Source organism: Nelumbo lutea, chromosome 8 (assembly GCF_056320005.1).
Source record: "Nelumbo lutea isolate HS-2025 chromosome 8, American lotus-T2T, whole genome shotgun sequence".
Lineage (NCBI taxonomy): Eukaryota > Viridiplantae > Streptophyta > Magnoliopsida > Proteales > Nelumbonaceae > Nelumbo > Nelumbo lutea.
The window spans coordinates 17,545,475-17,565,105 of record NC_142691.1 but is presented as its reverse complement, the minus strand read 5'-3'; the positions used below and the strand labels follow the sequence as shown (position 1 = coordinate 17,565,105).

General features: G+C 34.7%; 3 protein-coding genes across 3 annotated transcripts in view; 2 read left to right on the top strand and 1 right to left on the bottom strand.

The window, feature by feature from the left end:
* The window catches only part of LOC148843081 (protein S-acyltransferase 24-like), a 68,937-nt gene extending 67,246 nt beyond the window's left edge, over positions 1-1,691 (bottom strand). Inside the window, exons 1-2 of the mRNA XM_088957952.1 lie at positions 902-1,691; positions 359-499 (exon numbers count right to left, since the gene is read on the bottom strand). Coding sequence (XP_088814078.1) covers positions 359-499; positions 902-1,180 — 420 coding nt within the window. The 5' untranslated portion in view covers positions 1,181-1,691. The remainder of the gene's footprint in view (positions 1-358; positions 500-901) is intronic.
* LOC148843080 (uncharacterized) lies at positions 1,647-10,384 on the top strand. The gene is made up of 7 exons (XM_088959363.1): positions 1,647-1,805; positions 5,791-5,881; positions 6,753-6,845; positions 8,171-8,264; positions 8,869-8,978; positions 10,148-10,245; positions 10,346-10,384. Exons 1-7 carry the CDS (start codon positions 1,647-1,649, stop codon positions 10,382-10,384), a joined length of 684 nt encoding a protein of 227 aa, XP_088815489.1.
* A 5,765-nt stretch (positions 10,385-16,149) lies between these two features.
* Positions 16,150-18,957, top strand: LOC148843079 (uncharacterized). The gene is made up of 3 exons (XM_088957950.1): positions 16,150-16,418; positions 18,264-18,322; positions 18,410-18,957. Exons 1-3 carry the CDS (start codon positions 16,293-16,295, stop codon positions 18,753-18,755), a joined length of 531 nt encoding a protein of 176 aa, XP_088814076.1. The 5' UTR covers positions 16,150-16,292; the 3' UTR covers positions 18,756-18,957.
* Positions 18,958-19,631: the final 674 nt, after the last annotated feature.

Genomic DNA, 19,631 nt, shown 5'->3' with positions numbered 1-19,631 from the left:
GGGGGAGCCTTGTGCACTGGAACTGTCCTTTTTTAATTTAACCACAAACCATTTTCTCATACTTCTTACTTTACTATGACAATGGAAAATATGCCATAGTTGTCCTAGAAAATCAATAACCTTCACATGGCTTTGTTTTCCAATAAATTAGGTTCATGGATAACAGCATATGACAACATCTAATACACTGAATTACCATAGGTCCCCTTCAGTGATTCCATGCCCAGGTTACTAGAAACCAAACTAAGTATAGATTGGTAATGCCTGCATCTGATTAAGGCAATTATTTCCACAAGTTCCCAAGCCCCAACAAATATGTTTTCGTATAAGTCCTAGTTTCTTTGCAGATTTAACTAACCTGATAGCCATACAAATCAGCTGCATTGAGACGAGCACCCTCCTTGAGTAAGAGCTCCGCAACCTGGAATGCACCCCGCACAGCACTCCAATGCAGTGCAGTCTGTCCAGTGTGATCAGCTGCATTTACGTCCCCTCCGTGCTGGAAAAAGGGAAAAATAACATGTATTTAATACTAAATTTTCCCTACCAAAACTTCAATTTCAAAAACCAGACAATAATTATAAAACAATCTAAAGGTCCTCCATTTGATCACAAGCAATTCCCATTCCGTCTATGCTGAGAACCAATCAAGACTGGTAGCACCTACATTCATAATCCAACCGAAGATCACATAAACATATCCATTCCCTTCGTTAAGCTCACAAAGAATATTAGCTTATGTCTTATGCATATTATCAAATTAAAAAGATAACAAGAAACCATTTTTTCCCCTGGGAACCTCGCCTGCAACTTAAAACCTCCAATTATACGACTCAACTCCGAAGCCCCCTAGGAAATTCCAAAAAAAAAGAGGGGAAAAAAAAACAGAATGCACCCAGACCTCGAGAATATATTGCGCCGCCGCGGTCCGATTGTTCAAAGCCGCCCACTGCAACGCATAATACCCAAGCCCATCCGGTTCAGAAACCGAGCATCCATCACACTCCACCAACCTATGCAACTTCTCCATATGACCATACGCCGCTGCCGTGTACACATCGTTCCGAAGACTATCATCACCTTCATCCACGCCGTTCGTCTCCGCCGAGCCACCGCCAGTGCGACCCGTCTGGCGATCTCGGCTATCTCCTTCGTCAACAACCTCGATCTCGGACGCCATTTCTTCAAGAATCACGATGGTAATCCAATCTCCACAGAAGCGACGAAAATTTTCACAATCCGAAAATGCATTTTTCGGTCTTTATCAGATTATTAATTTGACTCGCCCTTTTGCTGGAATTTCAGGTTTTAGGGTTTTGTTGCAGGAAACAAAATTACGATACCAGATAGGTGGAATGGGGGATGGAAGTCGCCGACGGTGTTGACTGAGTTATGCCAAATCCGAACACAGTAAACCCAGATACCAAAAGCCAAGCCACTTCCATATTCGATCATCCAACCAAATCCCGATTAATGACTAATTAGTGTTTTTTCTTACCTACCGTCAGATTGGAACCTAGTTTTCAGCCATAACGCAGCATGTGTGGGGCCTTTGATGAATCTTCAATCTTGACAGTCGGATTAAAACTGATTAATTTTGGTGTATTAAGATCAAATTTTACTTATTTAACCCAAGTATCGTTGGCATGGCAGTTGGCGTTGAGGGCCAGAGCCCAGAGGTTGCTTGTGGCAAGGAGCAAGTGTTCCTACTCATAGATTATGAGAATAGGACCAATAATGGGGGCCCAAGTGGATCTGTGGATGAAGACTTCCACCCAAGTCTCAACTACCAGTTTTTCAAAGAGGTCCGTTCCTATGAAATATGAACTGGTACGTATGTGGAGGTGTTATGTGTAATCAACTTTGACTTTGCTCCATTTACTCGTAACAATGGATGTAATAAATTAATTTTGTTGCTTATGGGCCTCATAAATGATTCCTCATGCTGAGGTCCAAAGTTCAATACTTAATTCGCCCAATTGGTAAGGTCAAATAATTAATTTCCTTCATGGACTTGTTTGGAAAATAACTTTTGAAAAGTTCATTAATTTTCTCTCAACTCATTCTTGCTTCTTTTAATTACTCTATTTCATTGAAGAAATTCGGTTTGAAAATTCTGTTCCTTGTCTAATAGACAAATTAATACAAGTCATTTAGAGGTGGGTTGTTCTTCAAATTAAAATTTTGAAACATATAACAGCTTATATCATTCAAGGAAAAAGGTTAAATACCTCTTGGCTTTTATATGATGAAGCTTTGTTAGAGATTATTGACTGAACGGGGAAGACTATAGACAAACCTCTTTGGCTTTGAAATATCTCCCCACCACTACCACGTAATAAGATGTAAAAAAGAAAAGTTATAACTCAAATGCATGGAAGTGCTTGTAGGATACAGCGGTGTTTGGAATCAGTGTTGTTTCTCCGGCATTGTTTTCTAAGAAAACTGCATTGTATTGTTATGTTCTTTTTTCAGAAAAAGGTTTTTCTTGGAACTATTGCTGCCACATTAGCATATTGCTGTTAGGAATAGTAGAAAACGAAAAAAAAATGTCAAAAAAGCAGCTTTCTTAAACTGTACATTTTTCAATTTCCAATGTGTGGTATTAGAGAAAATGTGCTTCAAGAAAACACCTAATCAAATAACGAGTGTTTCTTTAGAAAACAGATTTCAGATATGTGGCGTTGATGTAGTGTCATTTTTCAATAAAATATAATGGGTCCTAAACATCTATAAGAACAAATCTCCTAAAAAGGAGTTAGGTTGGAGGGAAAGGTAGGGAAATGTAGGAAAACCTATACAAGGTCTGTAAAGGTTTTCTTACCTTTTCCTTCAAACCAAACACAGCATTTATGGCGACCCATGGCTTGCTATTGTTTTAAATGATCCACTCCACAATCATTGACATGGCAGGGTGGCAAAATTGATCTATTTTTTAATTGATTGAGGTGCTTGGAAATTGGATGTTGTTCAAATTTGTTTGATCCTCCAAAACAACTCATCAAATACTCTAGATATATGGAGCTACCTTCTAATCCATAAGTTGAAAGGGATTGCCTTGTCTAAGCTTTGACCCCCTTGGTCATTTTTTGGTGCTCCTACTTACAAGCTACTTTAGTCTAAACAAGCCTCATCATCCCAACTAGGGGTGAGCAAAGGATTTATTCGGTTAAAAATCGAACAAAATAAACTGAAATTTTAAATGAAAAACTGAACTGAAACCAAAATATTGAAGAACCAAAATTTTTTATTCAGTTTTCGATTATTTCGGTTAAAACCGGATTTCAAATTATAATGAGGCCATTGGTTTGATCATGCATTTCATTCTGCATTGCTAGTAATAATTAATATGGAAAGTTCAGTTAATGCTATAGGTTTATTTTATGAATGAACTATCCCTATTTGGTAATGTATCCTATTGTATTGTTTAGGATAAAATTTTAATTAATTAGGTTGTATTGAAGGAAGTTTATGTGTTTTTTTCTGAAATTCATTTATTAAATGGTTGAAAATGGTTGAAAATGGTTGATCTAACAAATAATTTTGCTAGGCCCACTAGTTAAATGGTTGAGAATGGTTGGGCTAGGGTTGTTCATAAGAAGGCCCAACCCAACCAAACCGACCAATCCAGACCAATCCAATCCGAGTCAGTCGGGTTATTTTCAGCACTGGTTGGTTTCGGGTTGTAAAACATCATAAATCGATGGTTTGGGTTGGTTTCAGTTTTTTTGTGTGAAAATCAAAATCAATCCGAACCAAACCGACTAATTGTCCCTTTATGAAGTTTAAATTAATTAAGCCCCCATAACTAATTGTCCCTCTTCAAATCTATTATATTGGCTAGATTAATGATTGTAATTAACCGTCCTGAAGTCTCCCTATAGAATTCACCCAAATCCCAATTAAGACAATTAAACTTCAAAATGAATATAATATAATCAAAGGGATAGGTTGGTGGTTTTGGAGATAAAACTTAATTACTGAAAAGATATATAACATATATACCTCTATAATAGGCATTGTTATTATATATGGTTTTGCTCTTCTTCTCCTCTCCAAAGTCTAAACTGTGGACTAGAGGTACATCCTGTTTACCAAAAACAAGGTTTTTCCTACGTTCACTACCTCACATACTGTGGTGCCACAGTCCCCACATATATATTGCAGTTGAGTTTCTGTCAAGCATGATTGAACTTAGGGTCGAAACCGACCCAACCTAACTCAAACTAACTAGGTTGGTTTTGCTTAACACTAGGTCAGTTTCGGTTTCAAGTTCAGGTAACCCGATCAGGTTGGGTTGGTTGGAAAAACCTCAATAAACCGACCCAACCCGACCCGTGACACAACCCTAGGTTGGGCGTTATTTGACTTCCCAAAAAAGCCATAGTGCAAACAAACTTGGGTTAATGTAGTTTTCAATAGGATGATTTGAAACCACACCATTTAAATGAATTCTTGTTTCTTTCTTATTTTATGTAAAACCAAACATAATCTTGGAATTATTAGTGGATTTTTTTCAATTTACATTCATAAAATTATAGCCATATTTTTTACTCTTTGACAATGCATCACTTTCTTTCTTGTGGTTGATCATCTACCAAAATGAAACAGTCCAATCTCCCTCCCTTTAGTTCATATATTGTAGGCACATTATAGCCAATCTTTTAGACCAAACCAACCAGTTGACTTCAGAACCAAGTCTGATATGGTCCAAGCCCGCTCTGAGTTGGACACCATGTACAAAGGCAAAGGGGTTCACTCGGCTTACCCATAACCTAACCCCAAAAAGATTGGGTTGAGTTGAAGGTTAGGATTGGGGTTGAGAAATATGGAATTCACATATGCGCCTCACACAACATGCCTAGAGGTTTTTCACATCTGAGACTGCATTGGGAATCTTCCTTACTTGTCATTGGGAGATGTTCCCAATGAACAATTTGGATGTGTCATGGGAGCATATGTGATAAGAAATATGTATGCATCTGTATAATCTAAAAGTTAATACAACTAACCTACCCAAACCCAACCCAACCTCGACTAATTCAGATTAGTTTATTTTAGCTGTTGACATCAAACCTAGCATACCTCGTGCAACTTTGATCCCTGTCAAGAAACATTTGGAAGGGAATTTAAATACAAGGTCCTGAAATTACGGATAAGACCCTCATTTGGAAAAATATCTAAACCCCATACCCCTCTCTAGTCTAGTGTTTCTCCCAGTGTTTAGAAAATTGGACCGATTGGTCAGACCGGTTGATCCGTGACCTTGGACCTTAACCGGTACGGTCATCCCCCAATAGCTGCACTTGATAAAAAAACCGATGAAAACCAACTTATCAAGCAATTTTATTAGAAAATTGGTGTATTGGTCTCGATTTTGTAAAACCGCCCGAATCCTTAATAATTGAAAATTTAAAATGTGTTTAATAAGACTTAACTCATGAGCTCTAGTTTCTATAAATTTTTTAATTACCTTAGTCCACCTCTTTACTTTATTATTTTATTATACATGCATTTTAAAGAAAAATGTAAATTAAAAGGTTTGAACCCTAATCATTTACTTTAAAAAATAAGAAACTTCCCATCTAACAACTATATTTAAATATGCTATAAGCTATAAAATATATTATATGTAGTATTTATATGACTCATATATATATATATATATATATATATATACACCATATCATCACGATTCCACCCAATTGAACCTTTAACCCGTCAACCTTTCCCTTCTTCGGTTATATTCCTGATCCGGTTTTCTCAATATTGGTTTCTCCATTTCTCCAGTCTGGTGTCTCCCCTGCAGGTGGAACAAATAGCCATGACTATAATGTCCCTGGACTTCGTGACTACCTTTATGGGATTAGCCAGACGGCATGTATGGAGAACTAGGTCTCAAAGCTTCCGAACATCTCCACTCGATTTAAAAATGAGATTGGGCTTCAGTAAGATGAGAAGGCGCGTTCGTACTTTTGCAGCAACAACAACAAAGAGCGATAACTCTGATGTTTTGACTAAGATTCCTCCTAACGATCCAATCCCTTCAACAATCAGTACTGGGCTTTTGGGTTCGGGAAAGGTAATCTTATTTATCATCCTCTCTACATCTTATTTATTTCTTTCTCTTTTCTCCTTCGTCTAATACCATCGTAAGTAGCAAGCAACTAAAAACACTATCATTTTTTACTTTTCGTGGGTGCTCAATGCATCAAAAAAAAATTTTTTAACTTAATATCGAAATTTTACAAATTACAAGCATGAAAATTAAATTGATTAAGCGAAAATAAATATTTGGTTATTGGAATTCTATTTTGATAGGAAAGCATAAATGTGCATTTTCGTTAACTAATAGCTGAATTTATTGTGTTTGTGCAATGTCATAGAGTGAATACATTTATAGGGAATTGCAAAGATTTATGTTTTAAATTTATTTCTTTTTTTTTTTTTGGATTGAACAGACAACTTTGTTCAACCATATGAATGTAGTTTTTGATTGAATTGAATAGTTACTTATCTTTTTGGTCAATAATCATGTTGGTTTCAGTACTTTTTATTTACTAATTTTGTATAGCATTGTTATTTGATAGTTTAAACCAATGATTAGTGTATATGATATCTTATAATCAAGCATCATCATCATCATCCATGCCTTATCTAGCTATATAATCATTTTAAGGGTTTAAAAAATAATTCTTCATAGATTTAAATATAATTTAAATTTCTTTAATTTGATTTGCAATTCGGGGAAGTGAATATTGATGGTTCTTTAGTTGCTACGGAAACTACTGGAGTTAAGGACATTGTCATGCTCAATAATGGTTGTCTCTACTGCACTGTCAAAGGTGATCTTATTCATGTAATTTCATAATTGGTTTATGAGAATAAAGGAAAACTTAATCACATTGTAACAGGTAGGTATTGCAGAATTACAAATATTCTGTTGTCATTTCCTATTCATTTAAGCTATTTGGTAGATGCTAAAAGAATGCCAAGAAACCTCTCAGTCTTGCATTTACAAATTTCAACTACTAGACCGTAAAGTGTACTTACTTGTTTTTGACACTTGGAGTTTATGTTTGTCACTGCACCAATGCCGTCGGCTAGTTAAAATGTATCTTCTAGAATAGAGTACATAGGACCAATGCCGTCGGCTTAGATTTTTTTTTTTTTTTTTTATACTAGGTTAATTCTAACATTTTTTGGTCATGTTGATAGCTAATCCGGCGGATATGACCGCCGGCATATACCTTTTTTTAAAAAAAAATGCATATACCCGCTTAATTGCAGCATTTTTGTGGTACTTGAATTTTTTATTGATCTAACATTTTCATATCTATTTAATACAGAAAAACTGTTTAATAAAAATCAATTTAAAATAAAATCTATTGATTCAAAGATTATATATTAAAATATCCAAAAGACATTGCTCAAATACAATATCTAATTGACAAATAAATAGTACAAGAACTTAAAAAAAAATCAAATTCTTTAATAATGCAGCACATCTTCCAATGCAAATCCACTTGACATATTGATTGAATCTATAAATCAAAACATATAAATGTTAGAATTATATTCAAAATATTTTAACTATAATGATAGAGGACTAGTAAAGGAAAATGCATATTTAGTATATTCCTTATTCACTATTACTACAAAAAAATTAAAATTCAAATTAAACTAATGGCAACAAAAAAAATCTTGAGCTGCCAGCCCAGCTCAACATGACCCTTTCTACCTTTCCTATGATAGCATCTATTGGTTCAGCCTTGGACTAAAAAATTCTTTGATTTCACTCGTTCAATATTAGCCAAGAAATTGCAAATAATAAGATGTTCCAAATCAATCTACCATTGTCACTTTGTCAGATAAGCAGGCGGCCCTCCACCCAGAAATAAGGTTTGCATTCTGCAATTAATGGTGGGACCCAACACAGCCGGAAAAGCTTGGAGAAAAGGCACCATAACTGGCAAAGTGGCAAGTGTAGGGGCAATGAATTAAGAGATGGACAGATTCAGAGGCTGATCTACAAAGAGTGCAGATGCCATCCAGCTCCATTCCGCGCCTCAACAAAGATGCAAGTTATCTGAACTTAATTTCTGATTTTATTCTAACATAACACATTGTCTTTCATTTTGATATTTTACATTCCTCTATGGTTGAATAGAAAGCATAGATAACACGACTCATCTAAAGCAAACTGAATTTGGCAAAGTTGATTTATATTATGTTCTTGGGATTGGAGGCTTTGACTTGGAGAGGTTATAAATCTTTCCCTTTATCTTTTTAATATTCCCAAACTTTATTCCAGGTGGAGGAGCAGTCACCTCAAAATTTTATTAAAATCAAAACACTATAAAAAAAAATGGGAAGGACATAGCCCGCCTTTTTCCAAGCCCAAAATACAAGGAACACTCCCTATACTCTCAAAAAAACCATCCCACAATAAAGAAAAGAAAATTAAATATTTCTCTTTAATAGTTGCAATGATATTGCAGTAGGTATAAGTTCACTGGGCATTTTTCCTATCCTGGTTACTTTGGTCTAGAAGATTTTTCAGGTGTAACTGGTTGAATGTTTGCTTTCATCCCCTTACACATATATCATTTTTCTGTTTATGCTATCTGAAGATGCCATTTTAAACCACCACACTTAACCATTTATTAGTGCTTAAAGCTGAGAATAAGAGTTGACCTATCATCCAGTTTTGTAGGCTACTCCTAAAACTGATACATGATCAACTGAATCTCTGTATCCACATAATGTTGGTTTACCTTCAAGCTTCAAGCATCTTATGGAAACTCTATTTTGATTTAGCTATTTTCTTATGATGTTATTAACTAGCATTTGTTGGACCTTTCCCAGGATTGAGAGTATTGTCAACGTCGATGATTTAAAGGAAGACCATGATTACAACCATGCCCATGACCACGATTACCACCACCATCATCATGGTGAACATGAGCATGAACATGGTAAATCTCTCATAGTCATAAATTTCAGGGAGCATACCCCATAAAAGGGTTGTTACACAATGATGGTCCCAGCTATCCATGATCTTGGGAGGGTTAGATTGGATAAATCTAAACTTTTATTATTTTTTGCACAAGTGCATGTTGTCAGAGTTAAACCTATTCTATCAAGCTTGTCAGCGTGATGTTTTTCCATTGGACTAAGTAATTGCCCCTGAAAAATACTCCATCACTAAAAAGAAACTTTTGTTTTCTTGATTATTTTTGTGGGTGTCTATCAATAAGGTTATATGTGATATTTAGGATGAAATTGGATCCTGATATGTATGATTAGTCTCTTACCATTAGGGGTGGATTTGAGCTTAACCGAGTCAAATACTTGGTTTTTTGAGCTCAGCTCACTAAAATTGTGTTGGGCTCGAGTTCAATTTGAGTTAGAGATTTGAGCTCGAGGTTGGTTCGGTTCAAAGCTCACAAGTTCGAGTTCGACTACAAGTCTGAATTTTTTCTAAAAAGTAAAAAAGTATAAATATAAAAATATTTTTTATTTTACATAAAAAATTAAGAATTATAAAAATTATTTATTATTATACATATAAAAAATAAAAATATACATATAAACATTATTTTTATTTTACATACAAAAAAATATTTATAAAAATTATTTACCATTATACACAAAAAATAAAAAAATTATATAAAATATTATTGTATAATAAAAATTATTTATTATATATATTTATATGTATGTATGTATGTATGTATGTATGTATGTAATAAAATATTTATTTTTTATACTAGGCTTGCGAGCCTCATGAGCCGGACTTCACTAGGCTTGAACTCAGCTCGAAGCTCGATTTAAATCGAGCTGAACCGAGCTCGAATAACTCATGAAAAACTCAGCTCGTGGCAACCCCTACTTACCATTTGACCATTTTGAGTAACTTCAACAAACAACCAAGTACTACTTTTCATGGAATTGCTGCTTCATTTTTGCCTATTTGTTTGTTTCCTCTACATAATTGGTACTTTCTACTTGTTAATTTTTGTTCTGACTTGAAAGCAATGCATGTTGGGGAGTCTGACTAATCTAGTTGAAAAACACAAATTTGGGGACTTTAGAAGATAAGTATATACAAAATGTTTAATATGTTTGGTATTTTGTTATGCAGAGCATCATGTTGATCACCATGCTCATCATCATACTCGTGATCCTGGTGTTTCTTTTGTCAGCATAGTTTGTGAAGGAAACCTGGATCTTGAGAACAAGGTTTTTAAAACTGAATAGATGGCCGATTCTGATAAAAAATTAAAAAAAAAGGTCAAAAACCATTATCTAAATCAACAGTTGGAACAATTTGATCGCTCAGGTCAGCAATTCACTGAGCAAAGGCTCTTACTTCACCTGAGCGATGGATGTTGAAATTGTAACCGTTTATGACAGCCACCACTCTCATCGGAGAAAAGGGCTTCACTTCAAGCACTTCAAGCAACATACTATTTCTTATCTTCCAAATTTGCCACATGGTGATAAGCTCAGCTATTAGAGATCGAAGTGGGAGCAAAACCCGCTCAAGATTTATGTTTATTGTTTTATCGATCAGAACCCACTCTTCTATCCATTCTGACAATCCCAAAGTGAGTGGACTGGTCAAGTGAAAAGCCCATGCATATGCAGAACCAGATGGGTCGAATATGAGTACACCCAAAGAATTAAAGATCAAGACAGAAATGGTTTCAACATCCTTGTAGCAAAGGTGGCAAGTAGGTTCAACGAGTAGAAGGTTTGGGCTGTTTTCTAAGAAATCAGAATCAATCCCAAACACCAGTTAAGACTTCAATAGGAGGATCGATCTTCTCCCTACAACGATGAAAACAAAGATGGATTTAAAATTTGAATACCCCTAATACACTCCAAAAATGGATGGATAAAAAAAAAACAGAAGTTACATATGGGAAATAGAGCAAAGATCACTTTGGATATAGGGGAGAAAGGATCTTTTGGCCTTTTGGGCATGTTCCTAGATGACCACTAGTGATCATGGGCCTCCACAACCTGCCATATGTCAGTTTTCCATGGGGTTTTTTGTGGCTCTGTACCCTTTAAACCTAGGCTTTTTATCACCAACTTTTGAAAATCAGCTACAGCTAAATGAAAAGACTAGCTAGGTCTTGCATTGTATTATGTGAAATAGTCATCTAATTTCCCAGAGGAGAAAACCTATAGTAAAGTGCAAACCTTAGCTTGCCACTTATAAGTCCTAACCATTCAAATCAAAATTGCATTATTTAGTTAATCCTTTAACAAGCTGAGAGGTCACCCACTATTAACAGCAACAACTATACTGAACAGGAAATGGGTTTGTTGTAGACAAAGACCGCAGATCTGTGGTGTTAAGACTTATAACGGGTTTGAGCTAAGCTCAAGCATAAATAACCCTCGTCCATCTCAAGGCCCCAAGACCATATCAGGTGTCCAAAATGCGAAAAATGAATAAACCTTATTTTCTCTTAAGATTTTTTTGTCTGAGGTAATGAACTCTGGCATACCCATATTCATCATTATACCTTTTAGCTTATTCCTATATGCACCATTTGAGAACAATGTAATTACAAAAAATGTTCTGTGCAAATACAAATATGTATGGTTTATGAAAACACAAAGTTGGTTTAGTTTTGAAAAAATAAACTCTGTACTTTTTGCCAAATGATTTTTAGTTGTGATGAATGTAGACAAATTCTAAGATTGCAATCTACCTTTTCACATTGACTAACTTTGAGTGCAATAATTTTCATTCATTTCTTTATTCAAAATTTGCCCTCAAATGCAAATATATACTAAAATTCGTGACCATTTTCAATACATAAATGCTCAAATGCATACAGAACTGAACCGCAACGCATAGAGCCTAGATCTACAAAACATTACTGGACACATTCACCCAACCATATATCTGAAATATCGGTGATACAAAATACAAGAGATATTCCAAATGTGTGGTTAGATAAACGTCACAAATATTATATTGTGATTAGTAGATCTGAACTGTAATCTTTTGCACTCTTAGAGAAGGGAAAGCCCTAAGAACAATGAGAAAAAATTGACTTGATGTGGTAGATGGGATATACCATTTTGTCAACTATGGAAAGGTCCATCATCCATGATAATAGAGCTGGATCAGGGTGTAAGTTGGATGGAAACAGGTTATTTTTGTAATGGTTATATTTATGGTGGGCTCCAATATTGGCTGGTGTACGATGGACTTGTGGGCATCTACCCTGTCATGAACTTTTGACAGGTCACATGTCAGGCGTCTTATTGAGATGTCAAAGAATCTTTGCCATGTATTGAGTCAATTCAGCAGCTTCTTTTCAATAGTTTTATATAATTTTAACAAAAAAAATCGGCTCATAAACAATTTATTAAGAGCTTTGAAGAGTCTATGAAAGTTCATCGTGTTTATCATAATCATCATATTGGATTCAAGTTTTTGGATAAACATTCAAAACAAATTGATAACAGCTGAATTCACTAACTAAATGGAATGACTAATTACTTCTTCGTTTTACCGTAAATTATTTATCCAAGTAAATATAAGCTACCTAGGTAAGTTTTTTCTAGGAAATACTTATATGGATAAGTGCATTTATCTATATTCTTTTATTTCTCATGTAAATAAAGCAATGAGCATTTTAGCCATAAAAATCCATTATTAAAATGAACATTTTTGTTCCATTCAAATGTTGACAACTTTACCCCTAAATGGGAAAGTTATTTACCCACCTAGAAGATGTGTATCATTTACACAGGTAAGTGACACCTGGGTAAATAAACTTTCCTTGATCCCTACATAAATCTGAAAAAAGAACATGGGGTTCTTAGTCAATGAGAATCAAAATCCCATTGACCAACTTTTCCCCCCTCTCAAAATCCAAAAAAAAAACGTATCTTAAATATTTCTTTTTTACTTGGTTTGGAGGAAAAGGTATGGAAAGTAAGGTTACTTTTTCCTTCAAACCAATAAATCATCTATTTCCGCCATTAAAGAAAGTCCGGTCCTGTCAAGAAGATCTAAAACAATTTGGAAAGACAATAGACAAAGGATCGTTCTTTGTACCCAAAGCTTGAATTGAAGTTACTTGGTGTTAATTACTCTCATGAATATACCTAGAACTGTTCCCTTGAGTTCTTTTTGGGTCTTTGATTATGTATTATGGACTGATAAATCTTGATGATGAATAGAAATACTACGAATTTGCTAAATAAATGTTTGATTTTATTTCATTATTAATTGAAATGTGAATATTAATTAACTTAATGGTAGATCTTTTCTTAACTATTATGTTAGAATGTTACGATCGAGTACCAAGTAATTGACTATCTCACTTATTTGACAGATAAGAACCATATACATGCCATTAAGTCTTTGGTTTCTTAATGAATGCGAAATGAAGCAATCTTTGACAGCCACTTTCAAGCTAGCGGAGGGTTATATAAAAATTGTTTTTTAGGGTTTGTTTGATTCACAGAATGGAATTAGAATAATTTATTTGATTTAGGCAAGAATTAAAATAATCTAGAATGAAATTTCATCTCACGAGAGGGAGTAGAAATAACCATTCCCTTAAATGAAAGAATATTATTCCACCAGGAATTCCAATTCTATTCAATCAAACCGTTGGAATGGAAACAATCCATTCCGATTCTTTCAGACCCTATTCCCGCAAGCCAAATGGACCCGTAGTTAACTTTCATTGTTCATCCACATACTCTTCTGGGTAATTCTTTCAGTGTTCATCTACATAATTCTTCTATTAGTAATAAAAGATTATGAAATTCAGGTTTTGACTAATGTTTGCTTGTATCGCACTTCAAAGTTTTACTATTTGTCCCTCTTTGACCAAAAACACACATACACAAAAAAAAAAAAAAAAAAAAAAAAAAAAAAAAAAAAAAAAAAAAACTCGGAGAGGACTTCAAACTTTTATTTCTTTTGGTAAAATAACTTATTTAAAACCATGACTTTTAAAACCAATCCGGTGACCAAACAGATTAGGGGTCCAGTTTTTGAGTCGAACAGCCATCTCATTCTAACAAAAAAATAAAAAAATAATTAAAAAAATATAAACAGTTTGCTGACTAAAATCGGTGGTTTTTTGAGAAATCCCAGTGGACTTTTTAATGACTAATTTGATAGTGGGGTTTTAACCATCAGTTTTGTTTTAAATGATCTAACAAGTGTTAGTTAAGTGGTACAAGCAAGAGGAGAGAGGATAGTTTTACAAATATTAGGCCAAGACAAGTATTAGTCCCTATTTTTTAGGGGAATATTCATTTAGCCATACCTCACAAATTTTTATTCCACTATAATTGAGAACAATAATACAGGGGAATTAATGGCAATACAAAGGAGTTATTGTGTGATAAGTGGGGGTGTTTGAGGTTTTAAATTATTGTAAATGTACAGTAAAATAAAAATTTGTTGGGTGGATTTCGGTAAAATTTCTCCCTTTTTTATAAATGAGGCTTTTTTTATTAATTAAAAGCATTGAAATTGCAAAAATATCCTTTATCAAGTGTAGAAGATATGAAACTTATATGGGGTATAATTTGTCTTTCGTGATCTTGATTAGAAGGGAGAGGATGTTTAATTTTTGGGTTTATTATGTTACAATTTTTTCTTGATATCTCTTTGGCTATATGTAAATACAATCATTACAATTTGGGGTTCAATTTGCGTGGGCCTAACCCGAGCCCAGACCAATCCAGCCCACAATTTAAATGGGCGGGGCCTGGTAGCATGAGTGCAACTTGACTACACACATTTGACCCATCAGTTGGAGTCCAATACGGCTCAATTTTAACCCAAAATCCAATCATATGGAAAAACCCCATAAACTGATACTGGTTAAAGAGTCTTTGACCTGAACATTTAAACCGCTGAATTATTCAGAATTCAGATTGTCCTTTATGGACAGTTCAAACCACCACCATAGTATATGTTAATGTTAGCATTATTTACTAAAATACCCCTTATAGTTTTATGAAATTATTAAAACCCATTTTATAATTTGCATTTTACTAAAACATTCTTTATGACTTGCAATCAGTTTATTTAATTTACCATCCATTACATGGAAGTGAAAAATGAAAATTTTGATCTTAACATCCCTTCTAACAAATTTAATAAAAAACGTCATCCTTGTCCTTAGTAAAGCACGGGCGATAATTTTATTCGATAAAATTTGTTATCTATTTGAAGAAGACATGCCATTGTTCTTTCTAAAAACTTTGATATGAAGTTTAAAATTTGTTGTCTATTTGAAGAAGATACTTTGATATGAAGTTTTAGGGGTATTTTCAGAATAAAAAAGAATGGGCTCATGCCCTCAAAATATTTCCCATTCTGTTTATATATGATCACATTACAATTTTTAGACAGGTACACATTCTTAACAGAAGGTTGATTAAATAAATTGGTTGTGATTTGTGGAGGGTATTTTAGTAAAACCCAAATTATAGGTTTTAGTGAATTCATGAAAGTATTAAAGATATTTTAGTAAATAACAATATTTAATTTAACATATTCATTTGTATATAATTTAACCGTGTTTTTCAGCCCATTCATACTCAACGACTTGTTCAAAGTGAAGTTATAGTTGGTGCCTCCATCAAATCTTAATTAAACCAAGCAATTTAAAACCCCTCCTATTAATTCCTATTTTCTGTAAACCCCGGCCGGTCACCGGTGAAAACCAGAATTAGTCACCTGTCCGTCACCGGTTCAACCGCCTAGAACGGTTTGAAAACAGTGGTAAAACTCTGGTTTGTTACTAGATTTCTTTTGGGTAGCCATTTTAACTGCTTCTATGAGACTATGATTTCATTTTCACAATAATAGCCGTCCTGCATTCTGCACGACCTTGTAAATGAGCAAAACTAGAATCCCGATACAAACAATAAATAAGAAACCCTAATTTTTTCTTTGAAGAGTGAAGCCCTAAGAATCTCCAAAACCCTAAAAGTTTAATTATAAAAATTTAATTATTATAATATATAATACCAACAGAACCCTAACCGAGTTCACCCGTTCCCCCCCAGTGTGTTTGTTTTTACGCATCGTGTAATATCGCCTACTCTCTTCCTCTCTTGCTCCCATGGAATCTCCCAGACTTCTCTCTGCCTTCTTCTCTTAGCGTTCTCTCTCACCCCTCCTCTCAATTACTTCTCTTTTTGGTTCTGCGTTTTGTTTCACTTTCTTATTTATCTTCTCTCTGTGTATTTCCTTGTACTTGTAAGAATAATTTTCTGGTGCAATGGAGATGGAGAGTTTTTGCTCTGAGGTTGTGGCTGTGCAGAGGATGGTCTTCTCTGTGATGGAAGCTTTGGTGGTGGAGACGGCTTTGGTTGCTGGGAAGTCTCTGGTTTGGCTTTTGTTGACGGTACGCGTTTCAGTCGGTGTTCATATCTCCTTTTGGTACATATTTTCTGTTTATATCTTTTCCTTTTTGTTTTCTCGTGAAGATTTATTGATGTGGGTTTGAACATTTAGGGTTTGTTTTAGCTCCCAGGGATCCGAAGAGAAAAGGTCACATCTTTGTATTGCTTTCAGGAAGCTAGGGTTTTACCATTGTTACTAGGGTTTTTCTTCTGGGTCTAGGTTTCCTATGCTTAAACAAAATTGGATTTTACTCTACAAACTTATAGCATCCTCTCCGACTCTCTTCTTCTTTCTTTTCTTCTATGCGCTGCAGTGTTGAAATTTACCTTTTTTTTTTTCAGTACTGAAGTTATTATTTTGCTTCTCTTTGTTCGAGCTATCAGTGTTTTAGCCGAGCATGGTCTTTGGGAATTTAGTTTTTGTTTATTTATATATTTTTTGTTTCGGCTGGTTCTCTGAACAGGCTGTTATGGGAAGGTTCTTTATTTTTCTATTAGGGCTTTCATTTTATACCTCCCACCAAATATTTGAAGCTAGAGATTATTCTTCGTGCTCGGCTTTGTTTTGCATAGAGAAATGGTTTTGCGAGGAATCCTGTTCATGGGTTTGACTTCATTTTGTATGAACTTAATAGTCACAGCTGGAAGAATTCAACAAGAATGTCTATTTTTGTTTATGTGCTGCCAATGGTTAGAGATTCCTTTTATTGCTAATTATTACTGCTTGAGGGGACCCCTTTGTGCTAATATCGTGGACTTTATACGGTTAAAAATTGTTTTGTTCTCCCTTTTTCTCAGATTTAAACGTAGTGCTCTATGATACTTTGTTTGTACTTTGAGGATATGTCCTAGTTTTATAATCCATTTTCCTTCAGTATTTTGGGTTGATGGAGAGAGGAATTGAAAAGCAGGATGAAGGTGAAAAATCACCAGAATCCATAAAAAAGTGGAAATCAGCAGAAAGCAGAATAGCACCCAAAAAGGAGGCCTCAAAATCTATATGGAAAAATATCTGTTTTTTCTTTTTAAGATTCTATGTGGCAGCTTCATTTGAAATCTGGAAAGTAGATTTTGTCCTTCTGCACTGGCTGTCTGTTTCTGCCCCAACCTGAATATAGTCTTGTCCCTTTTTAGTAATATTCATCTGATGAAGTTATCTCCTGTTACTTGTGAGAGAAAGCCATTAACATTGATGTATGGTTTCAAGAAGTTGAAACAGAGAAATGAGTTGTTGGTTTTAAGAAATTGAATTAGAGCACATGTTGTTTGCTTGGATGTGGCAGCTTTTAGTTCCCTTTCCTCATCATTCTGTCTGCATATTTAAAACTTATTGTGCATTCTGTTTGCTTATTTCGGTCCCTTCAATACCATTTATTCAGTTTATTCATGACCAGGTTAAATAGTGATGGAAAAGGAAGTGCAGGAGGACCAATTGGTGTCCTACATTGTTTATTGTCTGTCAATTCTTTTGCATGATTTAGCTGATTAAGAGGGGAAGAAAGTATCCATTGCATGGATTTGGGTTTCATTTAGGAGCTCTTTAACAATAGCTGAAGTGGCTGAACTGAATGAGTTATTTCTTCATTTTTTAGTGAATAAACCATTACAGAGTTTGTGTGCTCCTAAATTGTTGCTGAATGGCTGTTAGATTACTATACCCCTAAGTTTTTTATTATATCACTATTTTATACACTAAAAAACAAAGCAATAAATCATTCACTTCAGCTACTTTAGTTATCAAAAACTATTTAATATGCATTTGATTGAATAAATGAATAGAGTTCCCTTTTTGTTACTTGTTAATTTAATGTCATAGTTTTTTAACTCATGAGCTAATTTTGGTTCAGGCTGGATCACTGTCGAATGAAATGGGCTGGCTCCCAAACATGCCTGGTACAGACAAAAGGTAGGAGAATGTTATGCTTCTTGAGTTTGACTTTATTTTGTATCGTTCGTGTGAATAGATGATTAAGTTGTTATGGTTGCATTGTAGGTTTCCTTTGGTTGATCTTCATAGAGTGAAACAGCCGGACCCTGAAAATGAGGATGGCAGTGAAACAGAGGATGATGATGATGATGATGATGGTGATGATGATGCAGATGACCAGGATGATGATGGTGATGAGGATGCCTCTGGTGACGAGGGGAATGATGATGATGAGGGTGACCCTGAAGATGATGCCGCGGCAAATGGTGATGGAGGAAGCGAAGAAGAAGATGATGAAGAAGAAGAGGATGATGAAGATGATGAAGAGGATGATGGTGAAGATGAAGAAGATGATGAAGAGGACGAGGAGGACGAGGATCTTCCTCAGCCACCTTCTAAAAAGAGGAAGTGAGAGTAATGTTAGACTCTTTTGGTTTCCTTCTGTAGGGAATTTGGGGTGTAGGAGGGGGTAGGATTCGGTCGTCTGTTGGTAGAGTAGTGAAACTTGCCATCCTTGTTGTGAATGAACTAATTTTGCTCTTTGTTACGCTACAGATTCACTGTCATATTTTTACCTCCCATTTATGGAATGGAAGTGCATGTAGTTTTCTAAAGCCATTGCGTTTCTCTTTTCTCTCTCTTTATATCATGGGAAAAGGAAAACCATGTACAGGGAAGATAGATACACTGTTGCTCAAGTGAAACTGAGGTCATTGAACCATGAAGTGGAAATTTGTTGTATTTGGTAAATGGGTAAGAAAACAGCTGAAGGCTTTTGAAGAAGATTTCGGATTAACATTTCCATTATATCCACCTGGAAAGAAAAATTGACGACTAGTTCTGATTTAGGATCGGAATTGGAATCGGAATCGAAGTGGAAATCCTTTGGAATCGGAATCTGAATGGTTTATTCTCCCTACCTGTTTGGTTCAAACAGGAATAAGAATATTGATGCTGTTTGGTTTATCAAGAGGCTGGAATCAGAATCAGTCATGATTTTCAATTTTGCTCTTAATGAAAATAAAAAAGCAGAAAATGCATAAAAATACTAAAAATGCAGAAATTTTGTAGAAAATTTCAAAAACTACAATAATTTTGCAATAAATTCAGAAAAAAGCTTGAAAATACTCAAAATTCAGAAAAAAACAACAAATTTAGAAAAAATCAAAGTAAAACGCCGACGATCTCACTGGTGTGGACTCTACTTGAAATTTGGAATAAATATGGATTCTCTCAAGTGATTTTCGTTATAAATGGTTTTTCTTAACATGTGACAGAACAATAATAG

Coding starts and splice junctions, on each gene's coding strand:
- LOC148843080 (XM_088959363.1), top strand. CDS start 1,647: ATGGCAGTTGGCGTTGAGGGCCAGAGCCCAGAGGTTGCTTGTGGCAAG. Junction 1,806..5,790: donor ACTACCAGTTTTTCAAAGAG/GTCCGTTCCTAT, acceptor CCATTTCTCCAG/TCTGGTGTCTCCCCTGCAGG. Junction 6,846..8,170: donor TCTCTACTGCACTGTCAAAG/GTGATCTTATTC, acceptor ATGGTTGAATAG/AAAGCATAGATAACACGACT.
- LOC148843079 (XM_088957950.1), top strand. CDS start 16,293: ATGGAGATGGAGAGTTTTTGCTCTGAGGTTGTGGCTGTGCAGAGGATG. Junction 16,419..18,263: donor TGGTTTGGCTTTTGTTGACG/GTACGCGTTTCA, acceptor ATTTTGGTTCAG/GCTGGATCACTGTCGAATGA. Junction 18,323..18,409: donor ATGCCTGGTACAGACAAAAG/GTAGGAGAATGT, acceptor GTTGCATTGTAG/GTTTCCTTTGGTTGATCTTC.